Source organism: Urocitellus parryii, chromosome 12, assembly GCF_045843805.1.
Source record: "Urocitellus parryii isolate mUroPar1 chromosome 12, mUroPar1.hap1, whole genome shotgun sequence".
NCBI classification, from domain to species: domain Eukaryota; kingdom Metazoa; phylum Chordata; class Mammalia; order Rodentia; family Sciuridae; genus Urocitellus; species Urocitellus parryii.
In genome coordinates this window covers 37,770,784-37,794,946 of record NC_135542.1, presented here as the reverse complement: position 1 = coordinate 37,794,946, position 24,163 = coordinate 37,770,784, and the positions used below count along the sequence as shown (strand labels likewise).

Sequence of the window (24,163 nt, the reverse complement as noted above, 5' to 3'; positions counted from 1 at the left end):
GTAAACTGGGCACATCAGGTCTCCAAACCACTGTACACTTCATTTTACAATCAAGTAGAAAATTTACCCTTTTCTCTGTCATCTTAGGTCATGTAGCTCGATTCCTAAGTCAGAAACAGACACCTGGGAAAGTTACACTCAGCAATCCCAGGAAGCCTCTGACCCTGAGTGCCATTCCCTGACCAGAGGATTTCGCGGTCATCCTGCCCAGCCTCACCTCCGTTTGCCTCCTGGTTCCACATTTCTATGCAAAGCAGAAATAAGCAGGAGTCAAATCCCAGGATAAGTATAAACATGCGGACTTCAGAAAGGTATTTCCAATCACAATCTCTTACTTATACATATTTTCCTTCTACTTGTAAAAATTATTTCTAAACTTAGCAGGCCTCTAAATTTATAGAAGAAAATTTAAAGCATTCCTAACTCAGCATTTTAAAAAAATTGTAGATAAATACACAAATATACCAATAAACAGGACAAAGGTGTAAAGCCGAAGCCCAGTCCACGAGGGGAAGACAGTGGCCTGAAGACCCCAAAAAGGAAACCGGGATGGCGCTCACGAGGCGAAGCCTCACACAGCAGGATCCAAGGCAAGGACACACAGGACCCAGGAGGGACAGGCTGGGCCTCAGCCCAAGGCTGGCAAGGGAGAAGGGCCCCTGCGTTTTCTAGCGGAAGGCGGTATGTGGGACAGAAGCGGCACAAGCAGAAGTAAGCAGACCAAGGCAGCGAAGTTCAGTCCCAGCTCTGCCAGTCACTGCCCCGCAACGCTGGGCAGGGGTCCGCCCCGTCTAGAGGACCTAGATCACCTCCCACTCCAGACTCTTACTGCCAGTCAACTCTGTATATCCTACTATTTTAAAGGCACTAAGCAAGGTGCCATTTAAAGTAATGAGAGTAACAACTTATGGGAAATGAAGATTCTCACACAACACAGCACGAGAACTTGCTAGAAATGTCAAATCCCTGCCTGCCTAGACCCCTTGAATCAGAAACTCGAGGGTGGGAAGCTCATGAGCTCTTCAGGGGAGCTCATGGGTCAAATAGTGTTTGTGACCCGACTGCACCAGGATCCTGGTGGCCCCGTGTCACCTGGAAGCCTGGCCACACAGCCGGAGAAGCAGATCTTCCTGGCCTTAGTGGCAGTGGGAGGGTGTTCCAGACACTAGGACTGACTTTTTGGTACTCCCAGGTAATTCCAGTGATCAACCAGGACAAAAGCCACCACTGTGTCCTCTCTCTGAACACTTCACTCTAAAAAAGTTCTCCTTTTGGCCCTAAAACTGAGATTCTTTTTTTTTTTTTTTTTAGATTTTTAAAATTTTATTTTATTCTACAGTTTTCTCAAATATTCTCTGGGTACAAGATCTAGAAACTTCAGTTCAATACTTCATCAGTGCATTATCTAGTTTTGCAATACAGAAATCGCCCAAATATTAGGGGGCAAGCACATCTCTAAATGTGGCAAAGAATTATGCCCCTCTTGATGATGGCAAATTAGTTTTTTATCATTTATAATAGTTAATCAAGTAAACTGAGTTTCTTTAGTTTAAAGATACATTCACATGTAGAGTGCTGAATTTATAGTCCAGAAGCATTTTAAATTAAAAATGTAGTAAGTGCCTTACACAGAACTTAGCATACTGAAAGTCTCTAATATTTGTCAATTTTTTAATAGAACACAGCCATTTTTCATCTTGTTGACTAAAGTTTTTTGAATATCTGTAAAACTGAGATTCTTAAAACAAGTCTCAGTACATGATTCCCTTTCTTTAAAGAGTTCAGACAATTTTACATGCATCTATATGTATCCCAGCAGGTACTCTCTTTTTTAAAAATAGTTTTTAGTTGTAGATGGACACAATATCTTCGTTTTGTTTATTTATTTATTTATTTAAATTGGTGCTGAGGCTCGAACCCAGTGCCTCATGCATGCGAGGCAAGCGCTCAAACACTGAGCTACGGCCCCAGCCCCCCAGCAGGTACTTTTAAAATAAAAAATTTTACTGAGGCAGAACCTTATCAAATAAAAATGTTATTTAATAATTAGAAAATAAGCTGGGCATAGTGGTACATGCCTGGAATGCTAGTTACCAGGGAGGCTGAGGCAGGAAGATCCCAAGTTCAAGAACAGTCTGGGCAACTTAGTGAGACCCTGTCTCAAAGTAAAATAAAAAGGGCTAGGGGTGTAGCTTAGAGGTAGGATGCTCCTGGGTTCGATCTCTAGCACTCCTAAATAAATAAATAATTAGGAGGACAAAATACAAAGAATTGAAGGATTCTGTTCAACCATGCTACAGAATAAAGTCATGCGAATTCTCATAGTTTACAACACGTTGATTAGAAAAAAACCTACTGAAGACCTATAGAACTTGGGGCTAGGGATGTGGCTTAGTGATAGAGCACATGCCTGGCACGTGTGAGGCCCTGGGTTTGATCCCCAGCACTGCAAAAACAAACACCACCAAAAAAAAAAAACAAAACAAAACAAAAAAAACCCAACCCTATAAAAACTCCACTTCTTGCTTTTATGACTCCTGTTATATGAGCAGGGATTTACGTTTTTGTTGTAATTTTCACCTCCACAGCAAGGCGTGACTTGTGGTGCCCTCCTCACCACACTGTGACTGCCATGAGATCATACCCCAGTCGTTTCTCTGTTCCTGGTGCCTGGGACATGGCACATGCTTAGCACATACGAGTTCAATTAAAGGAGAAAGGCAGAGGGAGTAGTGAATGGATATGGATGAGGAAATCCATTTCCATGCATTCATCTAAACCAGGAGGTGACTGTCTCTGTAAGGGGCCCAGCAGTGACCAGGCTGTGGGCCGTGTGCAACTCATCCCCTGCCTAACAGTGTAAAGGCAGCCACAGACAGAAAGGGAGTAAATGGATGGGCTTTCAATAACGCTTTATTTCCACAAACACGAAACTGGCCGGCCTGTGACCAGGAGCTGTCATTTGCTGACACTGACCCAACCATTCTCTAGGTTTCTTGGACCTGTCCGTGCATCATGATGTGGTTAAGCAGGGAGGGAGAGGATCTGCCTTTTCATAATTCAGTATTTCTACTTTCTGACAAGGCAGGTGGTGTGTGCTTCTCAGCCACACATCAATCACCCACAGGAACACTGTCTCTGTCAATGCAAGCTCCACTCGTGGAGGGGACTGGGCAAGTGTGGAGGGACAAGCTCAGCTTCTAGGGATCATTTACCCCAAGAAAGGTGGCAGTCTTTAGTTGGTGGCCCCAGTACAGGCAAGAGGCTAGTGTGGAATGTGAGGTGGGGCTCTCCTGGGATCCTGTGGAAGCGACGAGACAGGCATGTTCTGCTCCTCACAGTTTAAACACTTCACGTTGGGTGAACCCTGAATAAGTAAGACGATGGGGCGGGTCACCCACGTCCAGAAATACAAATGTGCAGCCCACCCCCACCATGACAGAAAAACTCCGGGGCGTCTCGGAGAGCACAGATGACAGCACACCCGGCTGCTCCTGTCTTCAGAAGGAGACAAAGACCTCTGAAAGGAGCTCGGACCCCTTCTCTGTTCTCACACTTCCTTGCCACTTAATTTGAGGAAAAGGAAAAGATGTTATTCAAATAGAACATCAATCTCAAAACAAGAGCAACTTAAGTTCCCATCCACCCCCCAAAAATTATTAGATCAGGAAAAAACTAACCCCCAAAATAAACCACTAACAGTGGGACGCTCTGCAAGGCTCTTCGAAGCACCCACTTTACCCCAGAGACGGTTCTCGTTCTGGGCTGAGAACTCATGCACGTAGGATACTGCAGAAGATTTGATTTTGTTCTCAAACCTCAGTTAGAAAGTGAGAGGAAGACAACAAAATGAGTGCTGCACATCATTGAAGGGGAGGAAGGGGAGGAGCCACAGGCAGAGGCTGCTCACACCAGGGGCGACCCGAGGGTCACTGCCCACCTGTGAGGTGGAAGCAAAGAATAAAGAAGAATAAGTGTGAGAAACCCCGAGTGACACACTCTTTTTAGGGTATTTTTGTTGTTGTTGTTCTTGTTTTTTTTGGTACTGGGGACTGAACTCAGGGGCACTAGGCCACCGAGCCCCATTCCCAGCCCTATTTTGTATTTTATTTAGAGACAGGGTCTCACTGAGTTGCTTAGTGCCTCGCTGTTGCTGAGGCTGGCTTTGAACTCACAATCCTCCTGCCTCAGCCTCCCAAACTGTTGGGATTATAGGCGTGAGCCTCCATATCCGGCCTTCTTTTTAAGTTTCACCATTACAAACCAAGGCACCAATCTAGTAAGAACTTGCTGACTGTGTAAAGAGAGGTCAGATACGTGAATTTTAATAAGTGGATTTACTCTGTGGGGGGAAAACTGAAGATATATTTTTCACTCACCTAATCTGCAGAAAAGAAAGCATCAACAAAACACCTAGAATGCATCAGTCAAAAGTTATAAAAGTTATAAGATGTTAAGTCAGAAGCTAAATGATGAACCAGATTAATTCATGTTCACTATTCCACGATATTTTTCATGAATTAGCAAGGAGGTTGTTCCTTTAAAAAAATTTACCACAGTGACAGTAACATCCAGTTCTATGTCATTATTCCCATACAGAAAGAACCCAATGCTTAAATGACACAGTCTCAACCCTTCCTCAGAGAGAGCTTTAGGCGGATGCCGTGCATGCCACGCTGCTACCATAAGGGACAGTGTTGCCTTACGGTTTTCCGAGTGTGGTTGCTCAAACAAGCAGTAAAGGAATTTCTCAAAGCATGAACCTGGAGACTAAGAACAACATGAACCACCTTTATGACAGGGAGATGTGGTTTTCTTTTTAAGGGATAAAGGTTTCTTTTGAAGAGATCCAATTCTTCAATGAAAACAGAGTAACAACGTGTTCTCATGAGCACAAGTGCCATGTCACAGGGGCCTGCCTGTGCCCAGGAAGACTAAAGTGGTTAGAAAAGCCACCACCAATGCTGTATCACCAACGGCTGTCAAACCTCAAGGCCCCCCACAGTCTAGCTCACTCTCCCACTCTGGCTTCTCATCTCCTTTTTAGGTGCTTTAACACTTTGAGATCTTCATTTTCTCCGCCCCTCAATTTTAAATAAGCTCCACTCCACTCTCTGTAGACACTTCCCGACTGATAAAGCTCTAGCGTCAAAGCCAGGCGGGCAATCACTGTCCTTAGGTGTGACTGAGGAACCTGGCTGACTCTCCTGTCCCACGCGAGGTCCCCCTCCTTTGTATTCATCTGAACTGTACTTACCGAACCTACGACGGTGGCAAACTCCCCTGCCTCCAATTTTTGGATTTCATGAGAACTGGGTCATATGTGATCCATCTTTGTACCCTCCGAGCACCATGGCAGGACCTGGCCAACATGTTTATGGAATGAAATGCCCTCAAATTCCTAAACTCCAGCCACACAAAATCACATGCTACTAAGGTATCTGAGCCACATTCCATTCTCACAATGTATCAAAAATAACCTTTGAAATTGGAACTATTCTGGTCCCAATTTATAGATGAGAAAACCAAGGCTCAGAGACTAGATAAACTTGTTGCCCAGGATCACACGCTATTCACATTCAAATCTCTCCTCTAAATGGATTTGAATTCCTGGGTCATCTCTGTAGAACCCAGAATGCCAAGCAGTTTTGTGCATATATGACATTAAATAAATATCTATTGAATGAATAATTAAATATTCACTACATATACCCCGGGAGTTACTTTGGAAAAGACCAGGCTATTAAGAGGCTCCCTGAAATAAGCTAAGATACATAAGGTAAGTGTAAATCCACGTCATGGGCCAGGTCATAATTTCCTACTATGTATATTGCTTCTGTACTTTAAAATGCTATCTCTGGTGACCATCTTTTTGTTAAGAAACTTCAGGTACCTAGTGAGCAATTTTTAATTTGATAATTACCTATCAGTTATCCCTTGGTTTGGAGCTTCATGTTACATTTACAGGGTAAAGTCTATAGCTCCCGAGGTTCCAGTGTGGCCTTGATATTGCAGAACACAAGTTCATAACTTACTTTCTGCCCTATGCAAGGGCTGTACCCCACTACGTCAAAGCCTCTCTTTAGACCAACCTCTTCAATTGCCTCTCTCCCACCTAAAACCACAAGACATACTGGGGGCAAAAGATGGAGAAAGGAAAAAGGTCCAATCAAGTATCCTTTACAAAAATATGCTGTAGTTCCAGTAACATCTTCTGGGATTCGTTTAGCTGAAACACTTTTCCCTTGAAAATCCTAACCTCATTTTTTAAAAATATTTTTTTAGTTGTCAATGGATCTTTTTTTATATGTGGTGTTGAGAAACAAACCCAGTGCCTCACACGTGCTAGGCAAGGACACTACCACTGAGCTCAACCCCAGCCCCTAACCTCATTTTTATTTGTTTTTTATACTGGGGATTGAACCCAAGAGTGCTTTACCACTGAGTAAATCCCTAGCCCTTGTTTTTAAATTTTGAGACAGGGTCTTGCTAAGTTGCTTAGGGCCTCACTTAGTCCAGGCTGGCCTTGAACTTGCATCCTCCTGCCTCAGCCTCCCAAGTCGCTGGGATTACAGTGTGCACTACTACACCTGACCCAACCTAACTCTTTACAATTTTTAACCTCACTGATGACATGTATGATTATAAAGAAAGTGCAATTGCCTGAGGACAGGCTTAACATTTGAATCACTTTTTCATTCCCTCCCAGTGCTTGCAAGAAGAACTACAGTGAATGATTTGCTGAATGAATGAACACACAGGAAGGGAAGCTGGCTCTCTGCATCACGACATCTCAAGCCAGTTCTTCCACATAGCAGCCATACATTGATTATCTCACACAGAATTCCCTGGAAGGACGTTAGAAATGAGTCAAACTGGTCAACAGAACTTGGAGAGAGAATGATGTTTTGCTCTTGCACTTCAGACTGTACAAAGCAGACGTATGGAAGAGGCTCAAGTCTCAGAGCTGAGAGCATGCCTCCTTTCCTACGTCCGGTGATGGGTGTCATTTGTGCATTATGACACACAGAACTGAGCTCTAGCTGCCTGGTAAACATAACAAATACAGATCTGCTAGAGGGAGAAAAGGAAAAAGGAAAGTAAGTTGCCATTACATAAACCCTGTTCCCAAGCCCTGGCTCTGACCGTCTCCTCACTAGAGATGGGCAGCCAAGCTGTGGCAAAGGCCCAGGGCTCCAAAGACAGACGGAAAAGACGCACACTAATCAGACGAAAGAGCCCTGCAGGACCCATGTTTCTGACTCCAACCTCCTTGTCCTTTTCTGGAAACCACACTGCCACAGGGAGAGTGCAGAGCTGGAGAAGCTCCTGTGGAAAAACTGTTTGGCAAGCCAGGGGAAGCAGCAGGGAAGTAACTCCCAAAGGGCCGAGCAGAAGGCTTGAAACTGAAGTCCCTGTGTTTCAACCAACGTCCAATCCGTGCCAAGCTTCCTGCTCGTTTCAACTGAAGTCACAGGACTCAGTGATGACCACGTGGCTCCCTGAGACACAGGTGCAGTTGTGCCAGTCCCAGGAGCTTCTGGGAGTCTTTATCATTTTAATTCATTCATGTGTCAAAATTCAGCATAGTCAAATACAGATATAATGTGCATAACGCCGTTCCTACAATGCAACAGATCTGTAAATCAAATGTAAAAGCCCTAGAATAATTTTAATTGAATTCTAAAAGTCAGTCTAAAACATGGGCTCTAAGACAATTCAAAGTATTGCTTCATAGGTAGAAATCTCCTGACAACCAAAATTAAGATGTAAAGTCAATAATGTAGTTTTTTCTCACTCCACTTCAACAGCACTAATTAAAGAGAACACAATCAATGTTTTCCCAATACCTTTATAAAGTTAAAAATGTGAACTGAAGCCAATGGAGGGAGAAACCGTTTTTACTAAGAAATCAAGATCCAATTCTCTGATGAGGTCTCATTAGCCAGGAACGTTTATTGGGCATTACACGCAGACACTTAATCATAATGCACAGTGCTGTCCACACCCAACCCAAACAAACAGACAAGCCTGCTGCTCAGTCCTGGCTGAGCCTTGCAGCCCCTACTGCCCAGGCCACAGGCGGAGCTCATTAATGAGTGAAGCCCGAGAAGGCATCAGAGACTGAGTCACAGACTCAGAAGCGAATCCAGTTCCACTACTGATTGTCAGATAATCCCAGCACGTCACACTTCCTCGCTCCTCTGACGAGGGGAGGTGACTGAAATATCCCACTACAGAATGCCACCGAGAACCAAAAGACCAACTGAGCCGCTAGCACTTCTCAGACTATCAAATGACCACCAAGAAAAAAGGAAAGGAAGAGGCAGGCAGGGGCAGGCGGGACTGCCCGTGAGGTGGGGAGGAAGGCGCTCACTCCTCTTGCTCACTCCTCTTCCCACGGCTCAGCGGGCGGCTCCCCAGGGAAAACAAGGCCCTAGTCAGCAGCCTGGCTGTTGCCACAGCCGCCTTCCCACACCGCCCACATGCGTTTTGGTTTCTGCAGAGCACAGAGAGCCAGGGAAAAAGTCACACAGATAAAAAGAGAGACGAGAAGAAAACATTCAGAGGTACCTGCGTGCTGCTCTTCTCTCTGTCCCATCCCACGCACAGGACCTGGTGAACTTAAGGACACTTGGCAGGTACAGTGATTTGGCACCTGTTGTCCCAAATAAGTTGAATACGTGCTGAAATATGCAGAACTAGATGCAGGTGTGACACAAGGCAAACACAGACCACATTCCATCATCACAGGGTACGGAACAGGACAGGTGAGTAAGTGGGTCATAAAGGAGACTGGCAGGCAAGCTGGCTGCCAATCAAAACTTATAATTAAAGATTTTTTCCACTAAAATTAAAATGCTAAAGATAAAGTGCATAATGAACGTGGAGATTCCACTGTACTAACTAATTGTAGAGAGCTGCCATTGCAAGAAACCTGAACTTGAAGGCCTCCACACGGCTTGAAAAGTCTACTCAGGGTAACTTGAGTCACTACCAATAACATCAGGTCAGAGTCAAAGCTCTTTGCTTTTGTTTATAAGTAGCAAAACTGGTTGAAATGACAGAGTTAGAAAGCCACCGTAGATGGAATTTCCAGGAAGGACCTAGAAGGAGGAGGGTTAAGGTGAAAAGCCATCAAAGAGTGTTCTATAGAGGAGCTTATTGTTTCTTGAGAGTGGCAGGGTGGAGGAAGCAAAAGAACTTGTTTCCTCCCTCCCCCCAAAATTGAGAATGAAACACTAATTCAAGTGACAGCACAAATGTGGCTAAACAAACACGAGTGCTTGAAACCCGTTTCACAAGATGCAAGTTTGACTACCAAGCTAAGCTTTCTTCAGCTGCCAAGTATCTCCCTTGTCCAATCAGAGACATCTTCCACTTGGCCTTACCCTCAGGCGTGTGCTGGAATAAGTGCACACTATTGTTACTTGTGAGTTCTAAAGTTCTGCCATGATTCATTTTATTTTATTTTATATCTGGATGGAACCACTTGCCTAGACACTACAAAGTACACTTCTTAAAATGCTTTTGAGGCAAAGTCCAATAAACCTAGCTCAAAAAAAGAAAAAATTCAGAGAGGAAACCATCCTCATAATCATACTCAGAACAGTTTCTTCAAAGCAAAATTTCCAAATGCCGAGTAAAGAATTCATTCTGTATCAGCTAATTAAAGGCATTCACAGATTTCCAACCAGGAAAATTTTCTTGTTATTTCCAATACTGACCAAAGTACAAGTGCAAAGATTCCTGTTTCCTTATAAAGGAATGACCCTTTCTAGCATGTGATTTTTTTTTAAATTTTAATAAATATGTTTCTAAACTGCATGAAAGAAAATCCTTATAGATGAATGAATGCATCTCAATTCAGAAGCCAGAAAGGCTACCTCAAATTTTTCTCAGGATCCTGGATTCTACAGATAGAAGAAATCCATGAATAATCCAGTTCAATCTGGTTAGCTTTGTGATTTGCCTAAAAGACTATCATGTTTTGTTTTAAATAACAGTGCTTCCTGATTTCTTCCCCTATTCAGGCCTAGGAGTATATTCTTTAGTTTTGTTTTTTTTTTTAATTTTTATTTTTTTTATTGGTTGTTCAAAACCTTACACGGCTCTTGACATATCATATTTCAGACATTAGTTTCAAGTGAGTTATGAACTCCCATTTTTACCCATATTCTTTAGTTTTAAAAATCTCCTGCCATCATTTAATTGCAATTGCAAATATGACACCTGACTCACTCCTCTCCTCCCTCTGCCCTCCCATTCACGCTAGAATTTTAAAGCTGAGAAACAAACCAAACCTGTCCCTGCTTAATACAACCAAACACGGCAACACCTTACTTTAATGGCACACTTGATTGATGCTTCACCAGAATGGAATCCCTATAAATGCAAGCAATATGTTTAGTTCAAACAAATTAAAAATTACTCTCACAATGAATTCCAAATATTATGCTTAGACAAAACAACAAACTGCTATTAAACTCATAAACCTGCATCCCACAAGCACTCACAAAACGTCTTAAGTTCAAGTTACCACAGTGGTTACACCCCTCTCTTACAGAATGCATTCTGTAAGCCTCAGTAACAAGCCCCCACCAGGACTCTCAGCACACTTCTGCTGAGACAAGAAGACAAAAGAGAAAGATCTGGCCTCCATCCACACAGGCGCCTGGTGCTAAAGCTTGTAGGTACTGAGCAGGGCTCCAAATTCTGCTTTAATCCTCCTCCTTTTGTAACATGAGCCTTTCCATGACACAAAACTTTTGACTCTGGACAACCCTTCCCAACGCCTCAGAATTCCTTCTCAGGGGTGAGAGGCTGAAATTAAGTGTAAAAACACAAAGCTTCCTTATTTGACTGACAGGAACAGATGAAAAGTGTGTGGCCCCTGGCTGTCACACCAGAGGCAGGATCATGCCATCAAAAGGTACAGATTCTCAGTGTGCAAGCAGCCTGGGCCCACACTGAGACCTGGCCTCTCCTCCTGAAGGTTTGGTGAAGACTTGCAAAAGAGCACCCTGGTGCTCTCAACCACACCGCTGGAGAAAGGGCCACAGCATCAGAGTGTCTTAAGCCATCAACCACACGGCCCGCAGCAGAGCCCAATCAGCTGACCATTTCACTCTAGTGGGAGTGTGGCACCTGTAAGCCGGGGGGCTCCTGGCTTTTAGTATTTAGCGTTTAATGGAATATGTGAACGGTAAGAATTTAGGTGTCACCACTAGAAAAAAACATTTGTTTAGAGATTTGGGGGTTCATGACATCCTTAAAAAATCTGCTTAATATTCACGAAGATCATATCTACATACAGACCAAAAAGAACTTCACAGCACACTCTGAACTGTGCTCTGAAGTGAGCTGTGCTCTCATGGGTCTCCATCTTTCCCTTTGCCACACTTTAGTTAACTGTGGTCAGAGATGTTCCTGTGCTGCCTGGTGGTCCTGCTCGGTGCTGCCCGGGACCTGTGAGGCTGGCTGCCTGTGTGCAGTGGACCCAGGGCTTCCTGGTTTAGTTTCCACTCCTCTGTAGCCACCCAGCACTCACCCAATGTAAGTCTGTTTCTGAGCAGCAGAAGTGCTCTTCGGCTGGAGGAGCCTGTGCCTGTGGGTCCACAGTGCTGCTGCCTGTGGATACGCACTCACACTTTTAAATACCTCCCGGCAAAAATGCTTCCCACCCATTTCAGGACCTAGATTCCTGTCTCTGCAGAGGCTTCTTTCTTACAACCAAGCAGCAAATGCATAATGGTGTGAGGGCCAGGCACTGCCTCTTGGTGCTGAGCAAGTTGGGGACAAAGGCAAGGCACCTTGGCACAGAACAGAGATAACAGGCATCAAAGAAGCCCTCTCTCCCCCTGACTTCTCTTTCCTCTATTTATTTTAGATTTTTAGGCTCTGAGAGGCCCTTACTCATATCACTAAACAAATCTTAATGCTGTTGTAAACTCTTCAGGTTTACAACAGCAAACAAAAAACTAACTTCTAGGGCTGGGGTTGTGGCTCAGCGGTAGAGGCTGGCCTAGCATGTGCGAGGTACTGGGTTTGATCTCAGTACCACATAAAAACAAATAAAAAAAAAATAAAGGTATTGTGTCCACCTCCAATTAAAAAAATATTTAAAAAACAAAAACAAACAAACCCCCCCCCCAAAAAAAACCCACTTCCTAGGCCAAGATGGGCAGCTTACAATCCACAATTATCCATACAGTTTAGAGAATACTGGAAATACTGCAGGACAGAGAGCCCCAATTTACAAATTGTGTCCTCAGAGTTCATTTGTAAAGTGATTTACAAATTTTTCCTTAGAAGTAATATTACAGACAGGGTCTCAGATGATCCACAAGATCTCATTTAACCCACCACCTCCCTGAACCACAATACTAGTCAGTGTCCTAGAACTACAGAACTGAGGCTGGGAGCCTGGGGCCAGCAGCATCAGGCACTGGTTGATGACATTCTGACTCCTGCAGTGGGAAAGGAGCCACTGGGGCTGGAGAAAGGCAGACACAGCGGAACCTGTGTCCCCACCCCCATTGCTGGATGCACCTTCACCTGCAGGCCTCCCCACCCCCCTCCCGTCATGCCCTGCAGCCATAAGCTTCAGCACCCTACTGCAATGCCACCTTTTACTGCTCAAAAGTAGCTGCTGCCTCGCCCTGACAGATCTTCCTGAAGCAGCTGATATCACTGTACATCTGAGTGAGTGATTCCCAATGAAGTGTCAAGGTCTGCACTACAACCTGTCCAGAGGTTTCTGAGTCATCAGAAGACACCTGACTATCCAGGTGAACCTCCCTAGCTCTCAGGGAGGACAATAACCAACAAAACAGGTCTGCGTGAGAACCGATAAATGACTCTGGGGACTGTTTCTAAGACATTTCTGCTCTTCAAAGAAACTTCTTTCTTCCCCAACAGTTTGAAAATTAATGCCTTTTTCTCTTAAAGCTTCCCTGGGGGGCTGGGGATGTGGCTCTTTCTCCCTCTCTCTCTCACACTCTCTCTTTAAAAAAAAAAAAAGCTTCCCTGGTACTAGCAGGCACAGTCTTCCACACACGAATGAGTGTGCAAGGGGCAGTGTGAGTCCTGGCTGAGGCAGTGCTGCCCCAAGTGAACAGAAGCCAAGACATTCACAACCAGCTTCGTGAGTCCTCAACACAGTGACCTTGACATGAGAAGCAAAGGCTCAGGGGGCAGATTCAGAGGCTGACACCAGGTTCTCTTTCTGCCAGGACCAAGGGGTATGTCAGAGATCATTAAAAAGTCTGAGGAGGAACGCCACACAACTTCAGTAAACCTTGTATTTTGTGGGGGAGAAGGAACTGGAATCAAGAATCAACATATTCTTAAGCGTGGTGGCACATGCCTGTAATCTCAATAACTTGGGAGACTAAGGCAGGAAGACCGAAAGTTCAAGATCAGGCTCAGCAACTTAAAAGGCCCTAAGGACTGAGACCTTGTCGCAAAATACAAACAAACAAAAAGGGATGGAAATATGGCTCAGTGGTTAAGCAACCCTGGGTTCAATACTCAGTAGTCTCCTGCCCCCCCCCCAAAAATCAATATATCCTAAATGAGAAACAGAAAGTGGGCAAATAAAGCAGATATTCTCAGAAAAAGTAGGTAGTTAAAACACCCAACTCTACAGGATTCTGTCCATGCATTTGCTCCCTCTAGCTGCCCTGAGGCATTAATTACTTAAAAAAAAAAAAATCAGAAAACATCATCTTGGCCAGGGAAAGGAAAAAACCTAGATACTGAATTCCAACACACACTCTAAGCCTTGCCTGATATCAGCTTCAAAAGGAAGCAGCCTCATTAAGAGACATTACTGCACCTTCCAGGAGCCACAAAGGCTGGAAACTGGCACCAACCTGGGGGCTGGAGGGGAACAAGACGGAAGCTGCCTCTTTGGTTAGCAATGCACTGAAACTCCAAGAGCCTCCTCCTCAGGTGGTTCTCTCCAGCACAAATACACTGGAGGCCTTCAAGTAAACAAGCCACTGTCCATTCCAATCATCCCGGTTGTCATTACTCCCACTACAGAGAGTGACACCTCAAACAAAGTGCTCTGCTCATATGCAGGCCCTTCCGGCCAAGATCTTCGAGGCTTTGACAATCATGCTTATTAATCTTGGCAACACCCAAGAGAGAGAAGCCGGCCATATAGCTTTTTGATTCTTCTAGAGCAAAGAAGCAAAAACCAAACCAGTGAATTGAGGGACTGAGAGTCAAGGCCACACGTAAGTCAGAAAAGTGACCTCAGGACTTGTATGTTCTTCACTGCCTGCTCCACATCTCCCAATCAGTCCCGATGGCAAACAGGAAGCATTTCTCCAGCACCCAGAGGGCACGAGCCACCTCTTTTTAGCCACTGCACACTGAGTCTTATTATGGTATTTAATTTTAAAATAACTATAACAACAATTTTAGAAAGTGGCAAGTTTGTTTTTCCCCAGCATTCTCTAGATGGTAAATCAAATATTTAATCCTATGTCCATCTCTGGAAGGAGCAGCCTACTGGCAGCTGTACTTGATCAAGGGGGTCAGTAGGAAAACCTCTGTGATTAGTCGCCTAAGCTTCCTGGCTGACCATCTCCTCCATATCAGATGCTCTTATGCCTTAGACGTGACACCCATAAGAAGACAAAAAGCAATTATAATACAGACCTAACATGGCTCCCCAAAATCCCATCATTTGATTTGTTTTGTTTGCAGTACCAGGGATTGAACCCAGGGGCACTCTAGCACTGAGCCACATCCCCAGCCCTTTCTTATTTTTAATTTTGAGACAGGTCTCACTGATTGCTGATGCTGGTCTCAAACTTGAGATTCTCCTGCCTCAGCTACTGAAGTCACTGTGATTACAGGCATGTGCCCCCTCACCCAGCGGCATCATTTGATTTTTAAAAGCAATCTCAGGGTAGTGTAAATTGAAACCCAAACACGCAGCCTCTAATGCACTGTCTTAGTCCGTAAATTACTAAACTTCTTGTTGCAGAAACAGAAGAAAGCCCAGAAAGCAGGGGCAAAAAGAGGACAGAAGATGGCCACGCTTTGTACCCAGGCCCTGAGAGAAAAGTATTCCTGATACTGTAACAAAAACTACAGATGCCTCTTATTTCAACAACTGGCCCCTCAACAAAACATGCTTCTATTGTGTTTCTTTCTTTTTTCTTCTTTTTTTTTTTTTTTTGGTACCAGAGATTGAACCCAGGGGTGCTTAACCACTAAGCCACATCCCTGGCCTTTTTAATTTTGAGACTGCATCTTGCCAAGTTGCTTATGGCCTCACTAAGTTGCTGAGGATGACTTTTCCATACTTTTTCTCAAGCTCCCAGATTTTAAGGTAATTCTATCTATCTATCTATCTATCTATCTATCTATCTATCTATCTATCTCTCTCTCTCAGAACTCTAATAATTTAGTAAAGAGAAAGACTTATACTACAAGTGAAGCATACAGTGGGAAGAACAGAAATGACTTAAGATGATGCTTTTTTTTTAAAAGGGTACTAAAAACTCCTATTATCCAAATGACCATCTAAATTGGAGTCCATTTTTAATTGCAAAAGTCCAAAATAAAAGAATCTTAACACTGAGTTGTATTTACAAGGTCACATATGAAATGAGTACTGCTAATGATAGCAAATGTCTCAGCCTCTTTCCAAAAAACTCCACCTGATGGGCAGGAGGAGAGGATAGATGTCAATTCCACTCTGTAAATGAGGAAGTAAAGCGAAGTGGAGGAGGAGCTGCCCGGGGACAGAGAGGGAGCAGTGGCAAACAACAGCTCGGCCCTTGAGGTTCCATCTATAGACTCTGTGTGCTGAAGAATGTCAATAAAAGGATCTTCTTCAGTCAATGGGGGAGGACAAAAACGAGAGGAGGACACTTTTACAACATCTGGGAATGAAAACATGTAAAACTGCAAAACAAAAAAAAATGTTGCTGTCAAATCATTAAGCTCCTCCTACTTCTCAAACAGCTGGAATACAGGTGTCTCTGGACTTGATGACTCACCTTTGCTTCGTCGTTAATATCCCAGGTAAAGGATATGGCATTATAAGCAATCTCTTCAATGTTACTGATGGTATTGAAGCTTTCTTTATAGTCAGCTATGAGAAATGGTGAACAAGAAAAAGAAGTTCATGATTTTTACTTTTGACATGAGATCATGGTAGCTTTAGAGAAACATTCAATTCTTCACGTTACCATTTCTGCATAATTTAAATAAACATTTTGTTGGGCTGAAAGAAGTTCAGAGAAATGAAGAAAAACAGAACTTTTTATAACAGAAGTAGGTTTAGAAAGTATTTGATTCAATCTCATTTTGTCAAAATAAGGAAATTTAAGCCAGGAGTGGTGGGATACGCTTATAATCTCAGAGACTTGGGAGGTTGAGGCAGGAGGACCCCAAGTTCAAGGTCAGTCTCAGGAACTCAGTGACACCCCATTTCAAAAGAAAAAATGAAAAGGACCAGGGATGTGGCTCAGTTGTAAAATGCCCCTGGCATCAATCCTTGGTTCCAAAAAAAAAAAAATCAAATTTAGGTCTCAAAAGTTAAAACAATGGCCCAAGGTCACTAAACTAGTCTGTGAAAACAAGCTAATTATAGTAAGTTCCTGTGATTCTTCTGAAAAGAGTAGAGGAGCACTGCAAAGGTTAAAGAAAAAAGAGCATTATGATTAATGGCCATCTATCACAAAGTTACTTCAGGGAACGCGGTGTGTGCAACCTGCTGCCGCACTCCAGGTGGCAGATCCCTGGGCTATGCACAGACACACAGATCAGGGTCTGGCACTAACTGGGGAAGACCATAGGCAACTGCACAGTGGTGGAGCTTCCTTTCATTCGTTTGGCTTTTCTATCTTCCTTATCATAATCTCCAAAAAAATGGTCAGCATCTCTTAAAAAAGACACTGCCCCTCAAAAACTGTGCAAACTGAGCTCAGAGGTAGAGGACTTGCCTAGCATGCACAAGGCCCTGAATTCCATCCCCAACACCACAGGGGAGAAGAAATGCAGACTGAACAGTTAACACAGGCTAACTCCTAAGGTAGCTGGCTAAAGCTCTTGGCACCAGCATCATGTGGAAAGCCACTGCCTGGGCATAGGCCTTTGTGAGGGAAGCAAAGGCAGATACTGATTCCAGGAGTCCCAGAACAGTGGTTGGAACAGACCAGTGGTTGGCATAAAAATTCAAATGTTTTCAGCAGGAAGCTGGCCAGTGCCAAAAATAATTGGATTTAGAAAGCTGGGTGCTTGCACCTCTGGGAATAAAAGCAAGCTTCTGAGCTACTTACCTATGTCAATGCACCTTTGTTTAGCAGTGTGCTGCCGGGAGTGCCAATACTTCCAGTGCCTCAGCTGATCCTCCCTGCTCTTGTCTTCAGCAAAAACCACCATAATCACACTCTGAGAACAAGAATGCATCACAACATAAAGACACTGAAGGACAAGTTTGGAAAAGACATGATGAGGGACTTTATAGTTAATTCTTAAAAACACACTATCAGGCCTTCATTCAGAGCTGCCTCAGACACAGAAGTATTAGGACGAGGGGACAGCTGATGAGCTCCAAGGGAAAAAATGAGCAGAACTTACTCGAACTTTGCTGATGGGGTGGTGGATCCCTTCACTGCTGCTCACCTCCTTCAAGGTGACGGGATAGAACTGGCCCTTGTTCAGGTATGTCATAGTGCTGTCTCCTGGCTTCTGCCGAAGTGATTTTGAAGCTTCGAGGGTATACTCAAAGTTGTTCCTAAAGAACAAAAAGTCACAAATCTGTAATTCAGTCCCTTGGAAGCTTCCTGTATGCTTTAGTACATGCTGAAATGCTTCAGTGTGGGTGTACTGAGACAGCAGACCACCAACAAACATCCAACAGATGACCATATCATATCTAAGGAGCATTTGCTACCTTTCTATGATAAACAGAATCTTAAAACACAAGTAGTTAGAGACCAGAAATTCTCTTGCTGTCAGATGGAGAACTAAAAAATGCCTACTAGAAGTTCTATGATGTGACATCAATAACCAAACATCTGGAGGCTGAGTCTAGGAGAGGAGCAGTAAGTAAAAGGCCCCGGGAAGGAACCCTCACAGGACAAGCTGTGAATGTGGTGTTTTTCCAGCAAAGGTTGCAAAGAGACAGCTGGAAATCCCTGCAACCAATGTGACCTCACTGCCCAGCACTTTGTTATTGTTTCTACCTGTAACATAAAACATGTCTAAGGAGACACCCCACATTCTCTATGTTTCCTATCACTTTACACCACCCCTCAGAAGTGCCCCTTAATAACCTTCCTAGGCCAGAGGTTGGCAAATTATATCTATCTTTGTAAATAAAGCTTTATTAGAATTCAGCCATATCATTTGTTTATATCTGCAGCCGCTTCTGCACTACAAGGGCAGAACTGGGTCACAAAACCATGGAGGCTGTATGGCCCACGAAGCCCCAAATATTTACTATCTGACCCATTACAACAGTTGAAGACCTCTATCCCAAACCCTAAAGGCATCTGAGTTTGTGACACCTACACTTTGAGGCAGGTCTATAAGGGAAGTCTCAATTCTCTTAAAACCCTACACTTTAAAAAACTATTTTTTAAAATTACAAAACATATGGGGCTGGGGATGTGGCTCAGGCAGTAGCACACTCGCCTGGCATACACGGGGCGCTGGGTTCGATCCTTAACGCCACATAAAAATAAAAGATGTTGTGTCCACTGAAAACTAAAAAATAAATATTAAAAAGTTCTCTTTTTAAAAAAATTACAAAACATAACTTTTTTTTTAAAAAACCCTCATAAAATAATAAAAGGAAATCCTAGACTCCAACAACAACAACAAAAAATCCCGCAGGTATGTTCCTAAATAACTTGGAAATACTCCTATTCCCAGAGTGGGATGCAATTCTGTGAGGCTAAAAAGAAGTCAAATTAGAGCTGGGTGCGGTGATGAATGACTGTGACTCCAGAGAGGCAGGAAGATCACAAGTTCAAGTCTAGCCTCAGCAACTTAGCAAGGCCCTGAGCAACTTAGATCCTGTCTCCAAGTAAAAAACAAAAAGAAAAAGGCCCAGGGACATGACTCGGACTCAGTGGTTAAGTATCCCTTAACCACTGAGTAACAAAAAAAAAAGCAGGTCAGAAAAAAGTTGCCTTTAATTATTTTATCATTAGTAAGGCTGATTAAAAAAAAAAATGAAGGCCTTTGTCCACTTGATGTTTCTCCTAAATTCTTGGCTAGTTATACATTTCTGGAAACAGAAGGGCCTCACTGATTTAGGGTAACCCCCACTTCTCCTTCCAGGTTCCCTCCTACCACATCACAGAAAGAAGCCAAAGCACCAACACCAGGAGCTGAGGAAACCGGAAACAATTTCAAGAGTCCCCAATCAAATGTCCTCTACCCAAGATAAGGCCACAGTCGGCAGAGTCAGATGAAGGAGAAAGCCCGCCAAAGCCACCTCTGATTTGTCAGTATGAAGGTAACAGAAAGGGAAGAGATCATAAATGCTGAAAATTAAAAACCAAATTAAAAGACAACTATTACCCAGAAACACTGTCAAACACATAGTCCTCTGAATTCATGCCAGGCATCCGCAGACTGAGATCCGAGGGGAAGAAAACCTGAAATATCAATGTAATAAGCCACAACCATGTAACTGTTATGGTTACTAAGGTGAAGGTCTGGTACAGCACACAGTGTGTGGCTCACAGAAACCCACTACCTGTTCAACATTCATTTTAAAGTAAAAGCCATAAATCTATTTAAAAAAAAACAACACCTTTAAATTTAAAAAAAGAAAAATATTTTAAAAATCCACTTTTATATACCACTCAAGTAAATTACTTGATTCCATTATCCCCCTTTTCCTTCCCACGCATCCCAATTCTGTTGAACTCTAGAATCTGCAGCCAAATGTTGCGAGCTCTAGGAGCTCAATTTGCACCCCAGCTAGATGAGTTTGGTGCCTTCTTGGGAAAGGTTATATTCTGCCCCTAACCCACAAGCAGAGGTAGATGCCATTTTCCCCACTGGGACACTAAAAATCATTACATATCCCTTTAACGTGAGTGAGATGTGCATGATCATGAACCCTCACAACTCTCTGGGATTAATTTGTAAGTTTCACACGATGCATTTGTAACCTGCCTACCTCCGTGGCTGTACTACCAACCAAGAAACACTCAGCACACACTTGATAAATCATTCACATTAAGGCCACTTGCAGGGATCCTGCTTGGGTCTATGATAAAAGCTGAAAACAGAGTATGCGAACATCTGTGGTCGAGGGACAATTATGCACTGGGTTTCTTTCTCTCTCCCTCCAGCAAAACCACTTAGTTGTAATCATAATTGTTAACTCAGCTGCTGGTAAGATTAGCCATGTGCCCTTGATAATAATTTCTGGATTTATAGGTTTAGCTTACAAATTATACCCATGGGCCTTTTCTGCTAAAAAAAAAAAAAAAATCTTTTATTCCTAATCCATTCATTTTCGGCTGAGTTTCAAGCTTACATAACAAGGAAAAGGTGGAACCCAATACTTAAACAAACACACAGCGTGTCAGGAAGATGTTTTTGTTTCCTGTACCTCCTGAACACCCTCCTTGAAGGTCTCAGAGAAGGTGGAGTCTGGGGTCCGCCGCTGAGCATTGGGGGGCTGAGCCCCAGAGCTGAACTGGTCAGTGTTGAGATTCCGGTCGAAAATCACCACACGCTCTGTGGGCTCAGGATGATACCCGGCTGGGGGGATCCCCACGGCAAAGCCATGAGGCTGGATTTCGGTCTTGATAGAGTGGGTAGGCATTGTTGCTATGGAGACAGTGACTGTTGTATCAGGAGCTGTCAGATGGCCTCTCTTATCAATGCCCAGTTGGTTGCCATGGGGAAGGACGATGTTAAAGGGCACATTTTTCAGTACTTGCACTCTGTTTTCTCCAGCAGAAATGAGAGGCTGATCTGTTACGTTTGGTATGTTATTTCTTTAAGAAAGGAAAAAAAAATCTGTGTTTTCAATCTCAGCACTGATATAGTTCTTGACTTTTTCTTTCTTTTTTCTTCTTTTATTTTTTGTGATGCTGGGGATGGAGCCTGGGCTTCAAACATGCTAGATAACTGCTCCACCACCGAGTCATATCCCCAGTCCCTAATTAATTCAAGTCCCAGGCTGGGGTTGTGGCTCAGCAGTAGAATGCTCACCTGTCACATGCAAGGCCCTGGGCTCAATCCTCAGTACCACATAAAAATAAGTAAAACACACGTATTGTGTCCAACTACAACTAAAAAATAAACATTTAAAAAAATAATAAGTCCCATGCAGTAATAATACACTTGACAGAGATCAGCTAAACAGAAAATGGCACCATCAACATTACTAGAGAAGGAAAAAGTTCTTCACAGTTCTAGTCCAAGTTAAATCCAAAAGCATTGTTTCATTTGAAATACTGACAACTAACAGCTTTCTTCTTATATACTTTATTTTCAAAAACCTTAACAAAGTTCTTATATTTTACTATAAGCCTGAAGCTGTAAGTGTACCCTATTAGTTGAGTCAGACTGCCTGGGTTCGAATTCTGTGTCATCCTGGACAAGTTACTTCACAGCTCAGTAACATCTTCATCTGTGAAATGGGGATAACAACAGAGTCTATCCTCTTACGTGGCCAAGGATGGAATAAGATGTCCCCTGAAGTACACGGAATGGCCCCTGGCCCACAGATGCTCAAGAAGAGAAACCTAGCATTGCTCAATCCCTGCCTTTCCCAATACTGATGCCATCTGGTTTTCTTCTTCACCAAAGGAAAAGCTAGTATCAAACTGCACCAGTGGGATGTTTTGCATAAAATTAAATTTGCTTTAATAAATATCCTGGGCAATAGTTGATGATTCCTAGTGGGTGAGATGAATGCATTTTTAAAACCTCCTGAAAACTAAGGAAAAAAGCAAGTTGGCAATTTTATGCCTTTCAAGATCAATAAAACTGTTCAAACCCTGAACCATAAATTCTCTCACAGGAATTTGTCTCAAAGAAAGAGGCAAAGGGCATGAGGAACAACATAGAAAGTTTTTCACTACAGCTTGTTATGGGGAGGAGCAGCTTAAATTGAAGAACTTGTATTGATAAGTGCTGAAGGTAGTAATAAATACAAGTGGGTTTATTCTATTCTTCTCCTATTTTGATTGAAAATGTGCATAATAAACAATAAAAGCCATAAACAAGCACTTCTCCAAAGGATAATTGTGAAGACTAAAACAGCAAAATGGAAAGTATTTATGAAAGAACCAGGTAGAATAAAGCATATTATCAAATGCTGTCTATGACTACAACCACCTCCACATCAGTGTATGCATATGCCAAAATAAATAAATAATCTTCAGGACAGCAGGATTCTAAGTGAGCACTCATTCTTTAAATGTTTTATTCTTTATTACTAATAAAACATGAGAGCATTTAATAGGTCTTTTTTAAAAAGCATCTCATGCCCATAAATTTAAACCTTAATTTTCTGGAAATTTTAAGCTAAAATACTTCAAAAATATTTTTTAAAGGAGTCTGGATACCATTTACTTTATTTTATTGAGTTTAACTCAGGCAGTTATTCAACAGACAGTGAATAGACAGTCTTTTTTTTAAAGACCCCCCCTCCCTCTTGCCACACCCTCCTTAAGAGGGTCTCAAAGCAAATAAGCAAACACTTTAAGTTATCGCTGAAAACATCCCTTTAGAGGAGCAAAAAGTTAACACTTTCATTTTCTAGAAAAGGCAACTGTCTAAAGAAACTTCACAGAGCAACACAGGTAAATTTACCCATCTCTTTCTCTAGTGTTTATTCATTTAGACAAATTCCCATTTTATTTTTACAGAAATGTGGCATCTTTTGAGTGGACTGTTCAATATTAAATATCACCTTTTGCTGTGATCTGGCTCCGCATGCTCAACTTCTGGCTTGGCTGTTGATGATCGTCTCTCTCTTGGAACCTTAAACATTAACACAAATGAGAAAAAAATCAGCCCTCACCCAGTGAAGATGGTTCACCCAAAGAAAGAGCCTTTCAGTTTCCACCAAACTCAGTCATTCACTTGTCCCCTGACAGCCTATCAGGCAGCAGGCTCTGGGGACACAACAAACAAGGCAGCTTCTGGCCTCAAGGAGTTTACTACGGGCCCCCATTTTGATGGGTAAAAAGCAATTATTAGGGTTGGGGATGTGGCTCAGTGGTAGATATCTTGCCTGGCCTGTGTGAGGCCCTGGGTCCAATCCACAGCATCAAGGAAAAAAAAAAAAGAAAAGAATTTCACATTTTATCACAAAGACCCTGATGAGTAATTACCACTAAGAAATTGTTACAATTAATATTAGGACAGATATGAGAAGTTCTTTACTCCTGAGATGTAAAATACTTTCATGATTTAAACCATCAGCACTAACGTTACTACATTAGTCTTTCTGGCACTAAACTATTGAATTTCTCCCTTTCTCAAACGTTTCAGTTAAAAATGTAGTTTCATAATTAATATCTTAGAAAAATTTTTATACAGATTGAATCAATAAGCCATAGGATCAGATACATAATAATTTCTACTTCAAAGGAACCCTCATGGCTACACTTTTTAGCATCTTTAGTTATTATACAAGTTCCTGCTCATATTCAAAGACCAAAATCTTTACTGCAATTCACCAAACACTACAAATCGGACACATGACCTTATACCAGGAAACAATTAAATATTTTGTTCAGTTCCCACCCTAATTTTGGTAATCCAATTATCTTCTTTGCTTTTTTTTTTTTCTTCTTTGTTTTTCTCATATACAGAATAGAACACAGAGTCAGAATATAACAGAAAAGCAAGTGACTGGTGAACCTAGGTAAATGTATTCAGGATTTGATGATTTCATTATTTGTAGGCCTGAAAGTCCCCACAACAAAAAGGTGGTAAAATATAGACTGTAATATACACACATATATACATACATATGCCCACACATATCTGTAAGGAGACCCTGTCATTGGAACACTTCTTAGGGCTGAGGATGTGGCTCTACAGTGGAGTGCTTGCCTTGCATGTGTGGCTTTGAGTTCGATTCCCAGAACCACATGCGTGTGCATACACACACACACACACACACACACACACACAGAAGTGG

General features: G+C 42.7%; 1 protein-coding gene across 1 annotated transcript in view; it reads right to left on the bottom strand.

Annotated features, from left to right (window-relative positions):
• The window catches only part of Grhl1 (grainyhead like transcription factor 1), a 47,616-nt gene that overhangs the window by 18,817 nt on the left and 4,636 nt on the right, over positions 1 to 24,163 (bottom strand). The window contains exons 3-8 of the mRNA XM_026396340.2: positions 22,925 to 22,995; positions 20,609 to 20,999; positions 19,564 to 19,640; positions 17,611 to 17,767; positions 17,310 to 17,421; positions 16,026 to 16,120 (exon numbers count right to left, since the gene is read on the bottom strand). Of these exons, the coding sequence (XP_026252125.1) occupies positions 16,026 to 16,120; positions 17,310 to 17,421; positions 17,611 to 17,767; positions 19,564 to 19,640; positions 20,609 to 20,999; positions 22,925 to 22,995 (903 nt within the window). The remainder of the gene's footprint in view (positions 1 to 16,025; positions 16,121 to 17,309; positions 17,422 to 17,610; positions 17,768 to 19,563; positions 19,641 to 20,608; positions 21,000 to 22,924; positions 22,996 to 24,163) is intronic.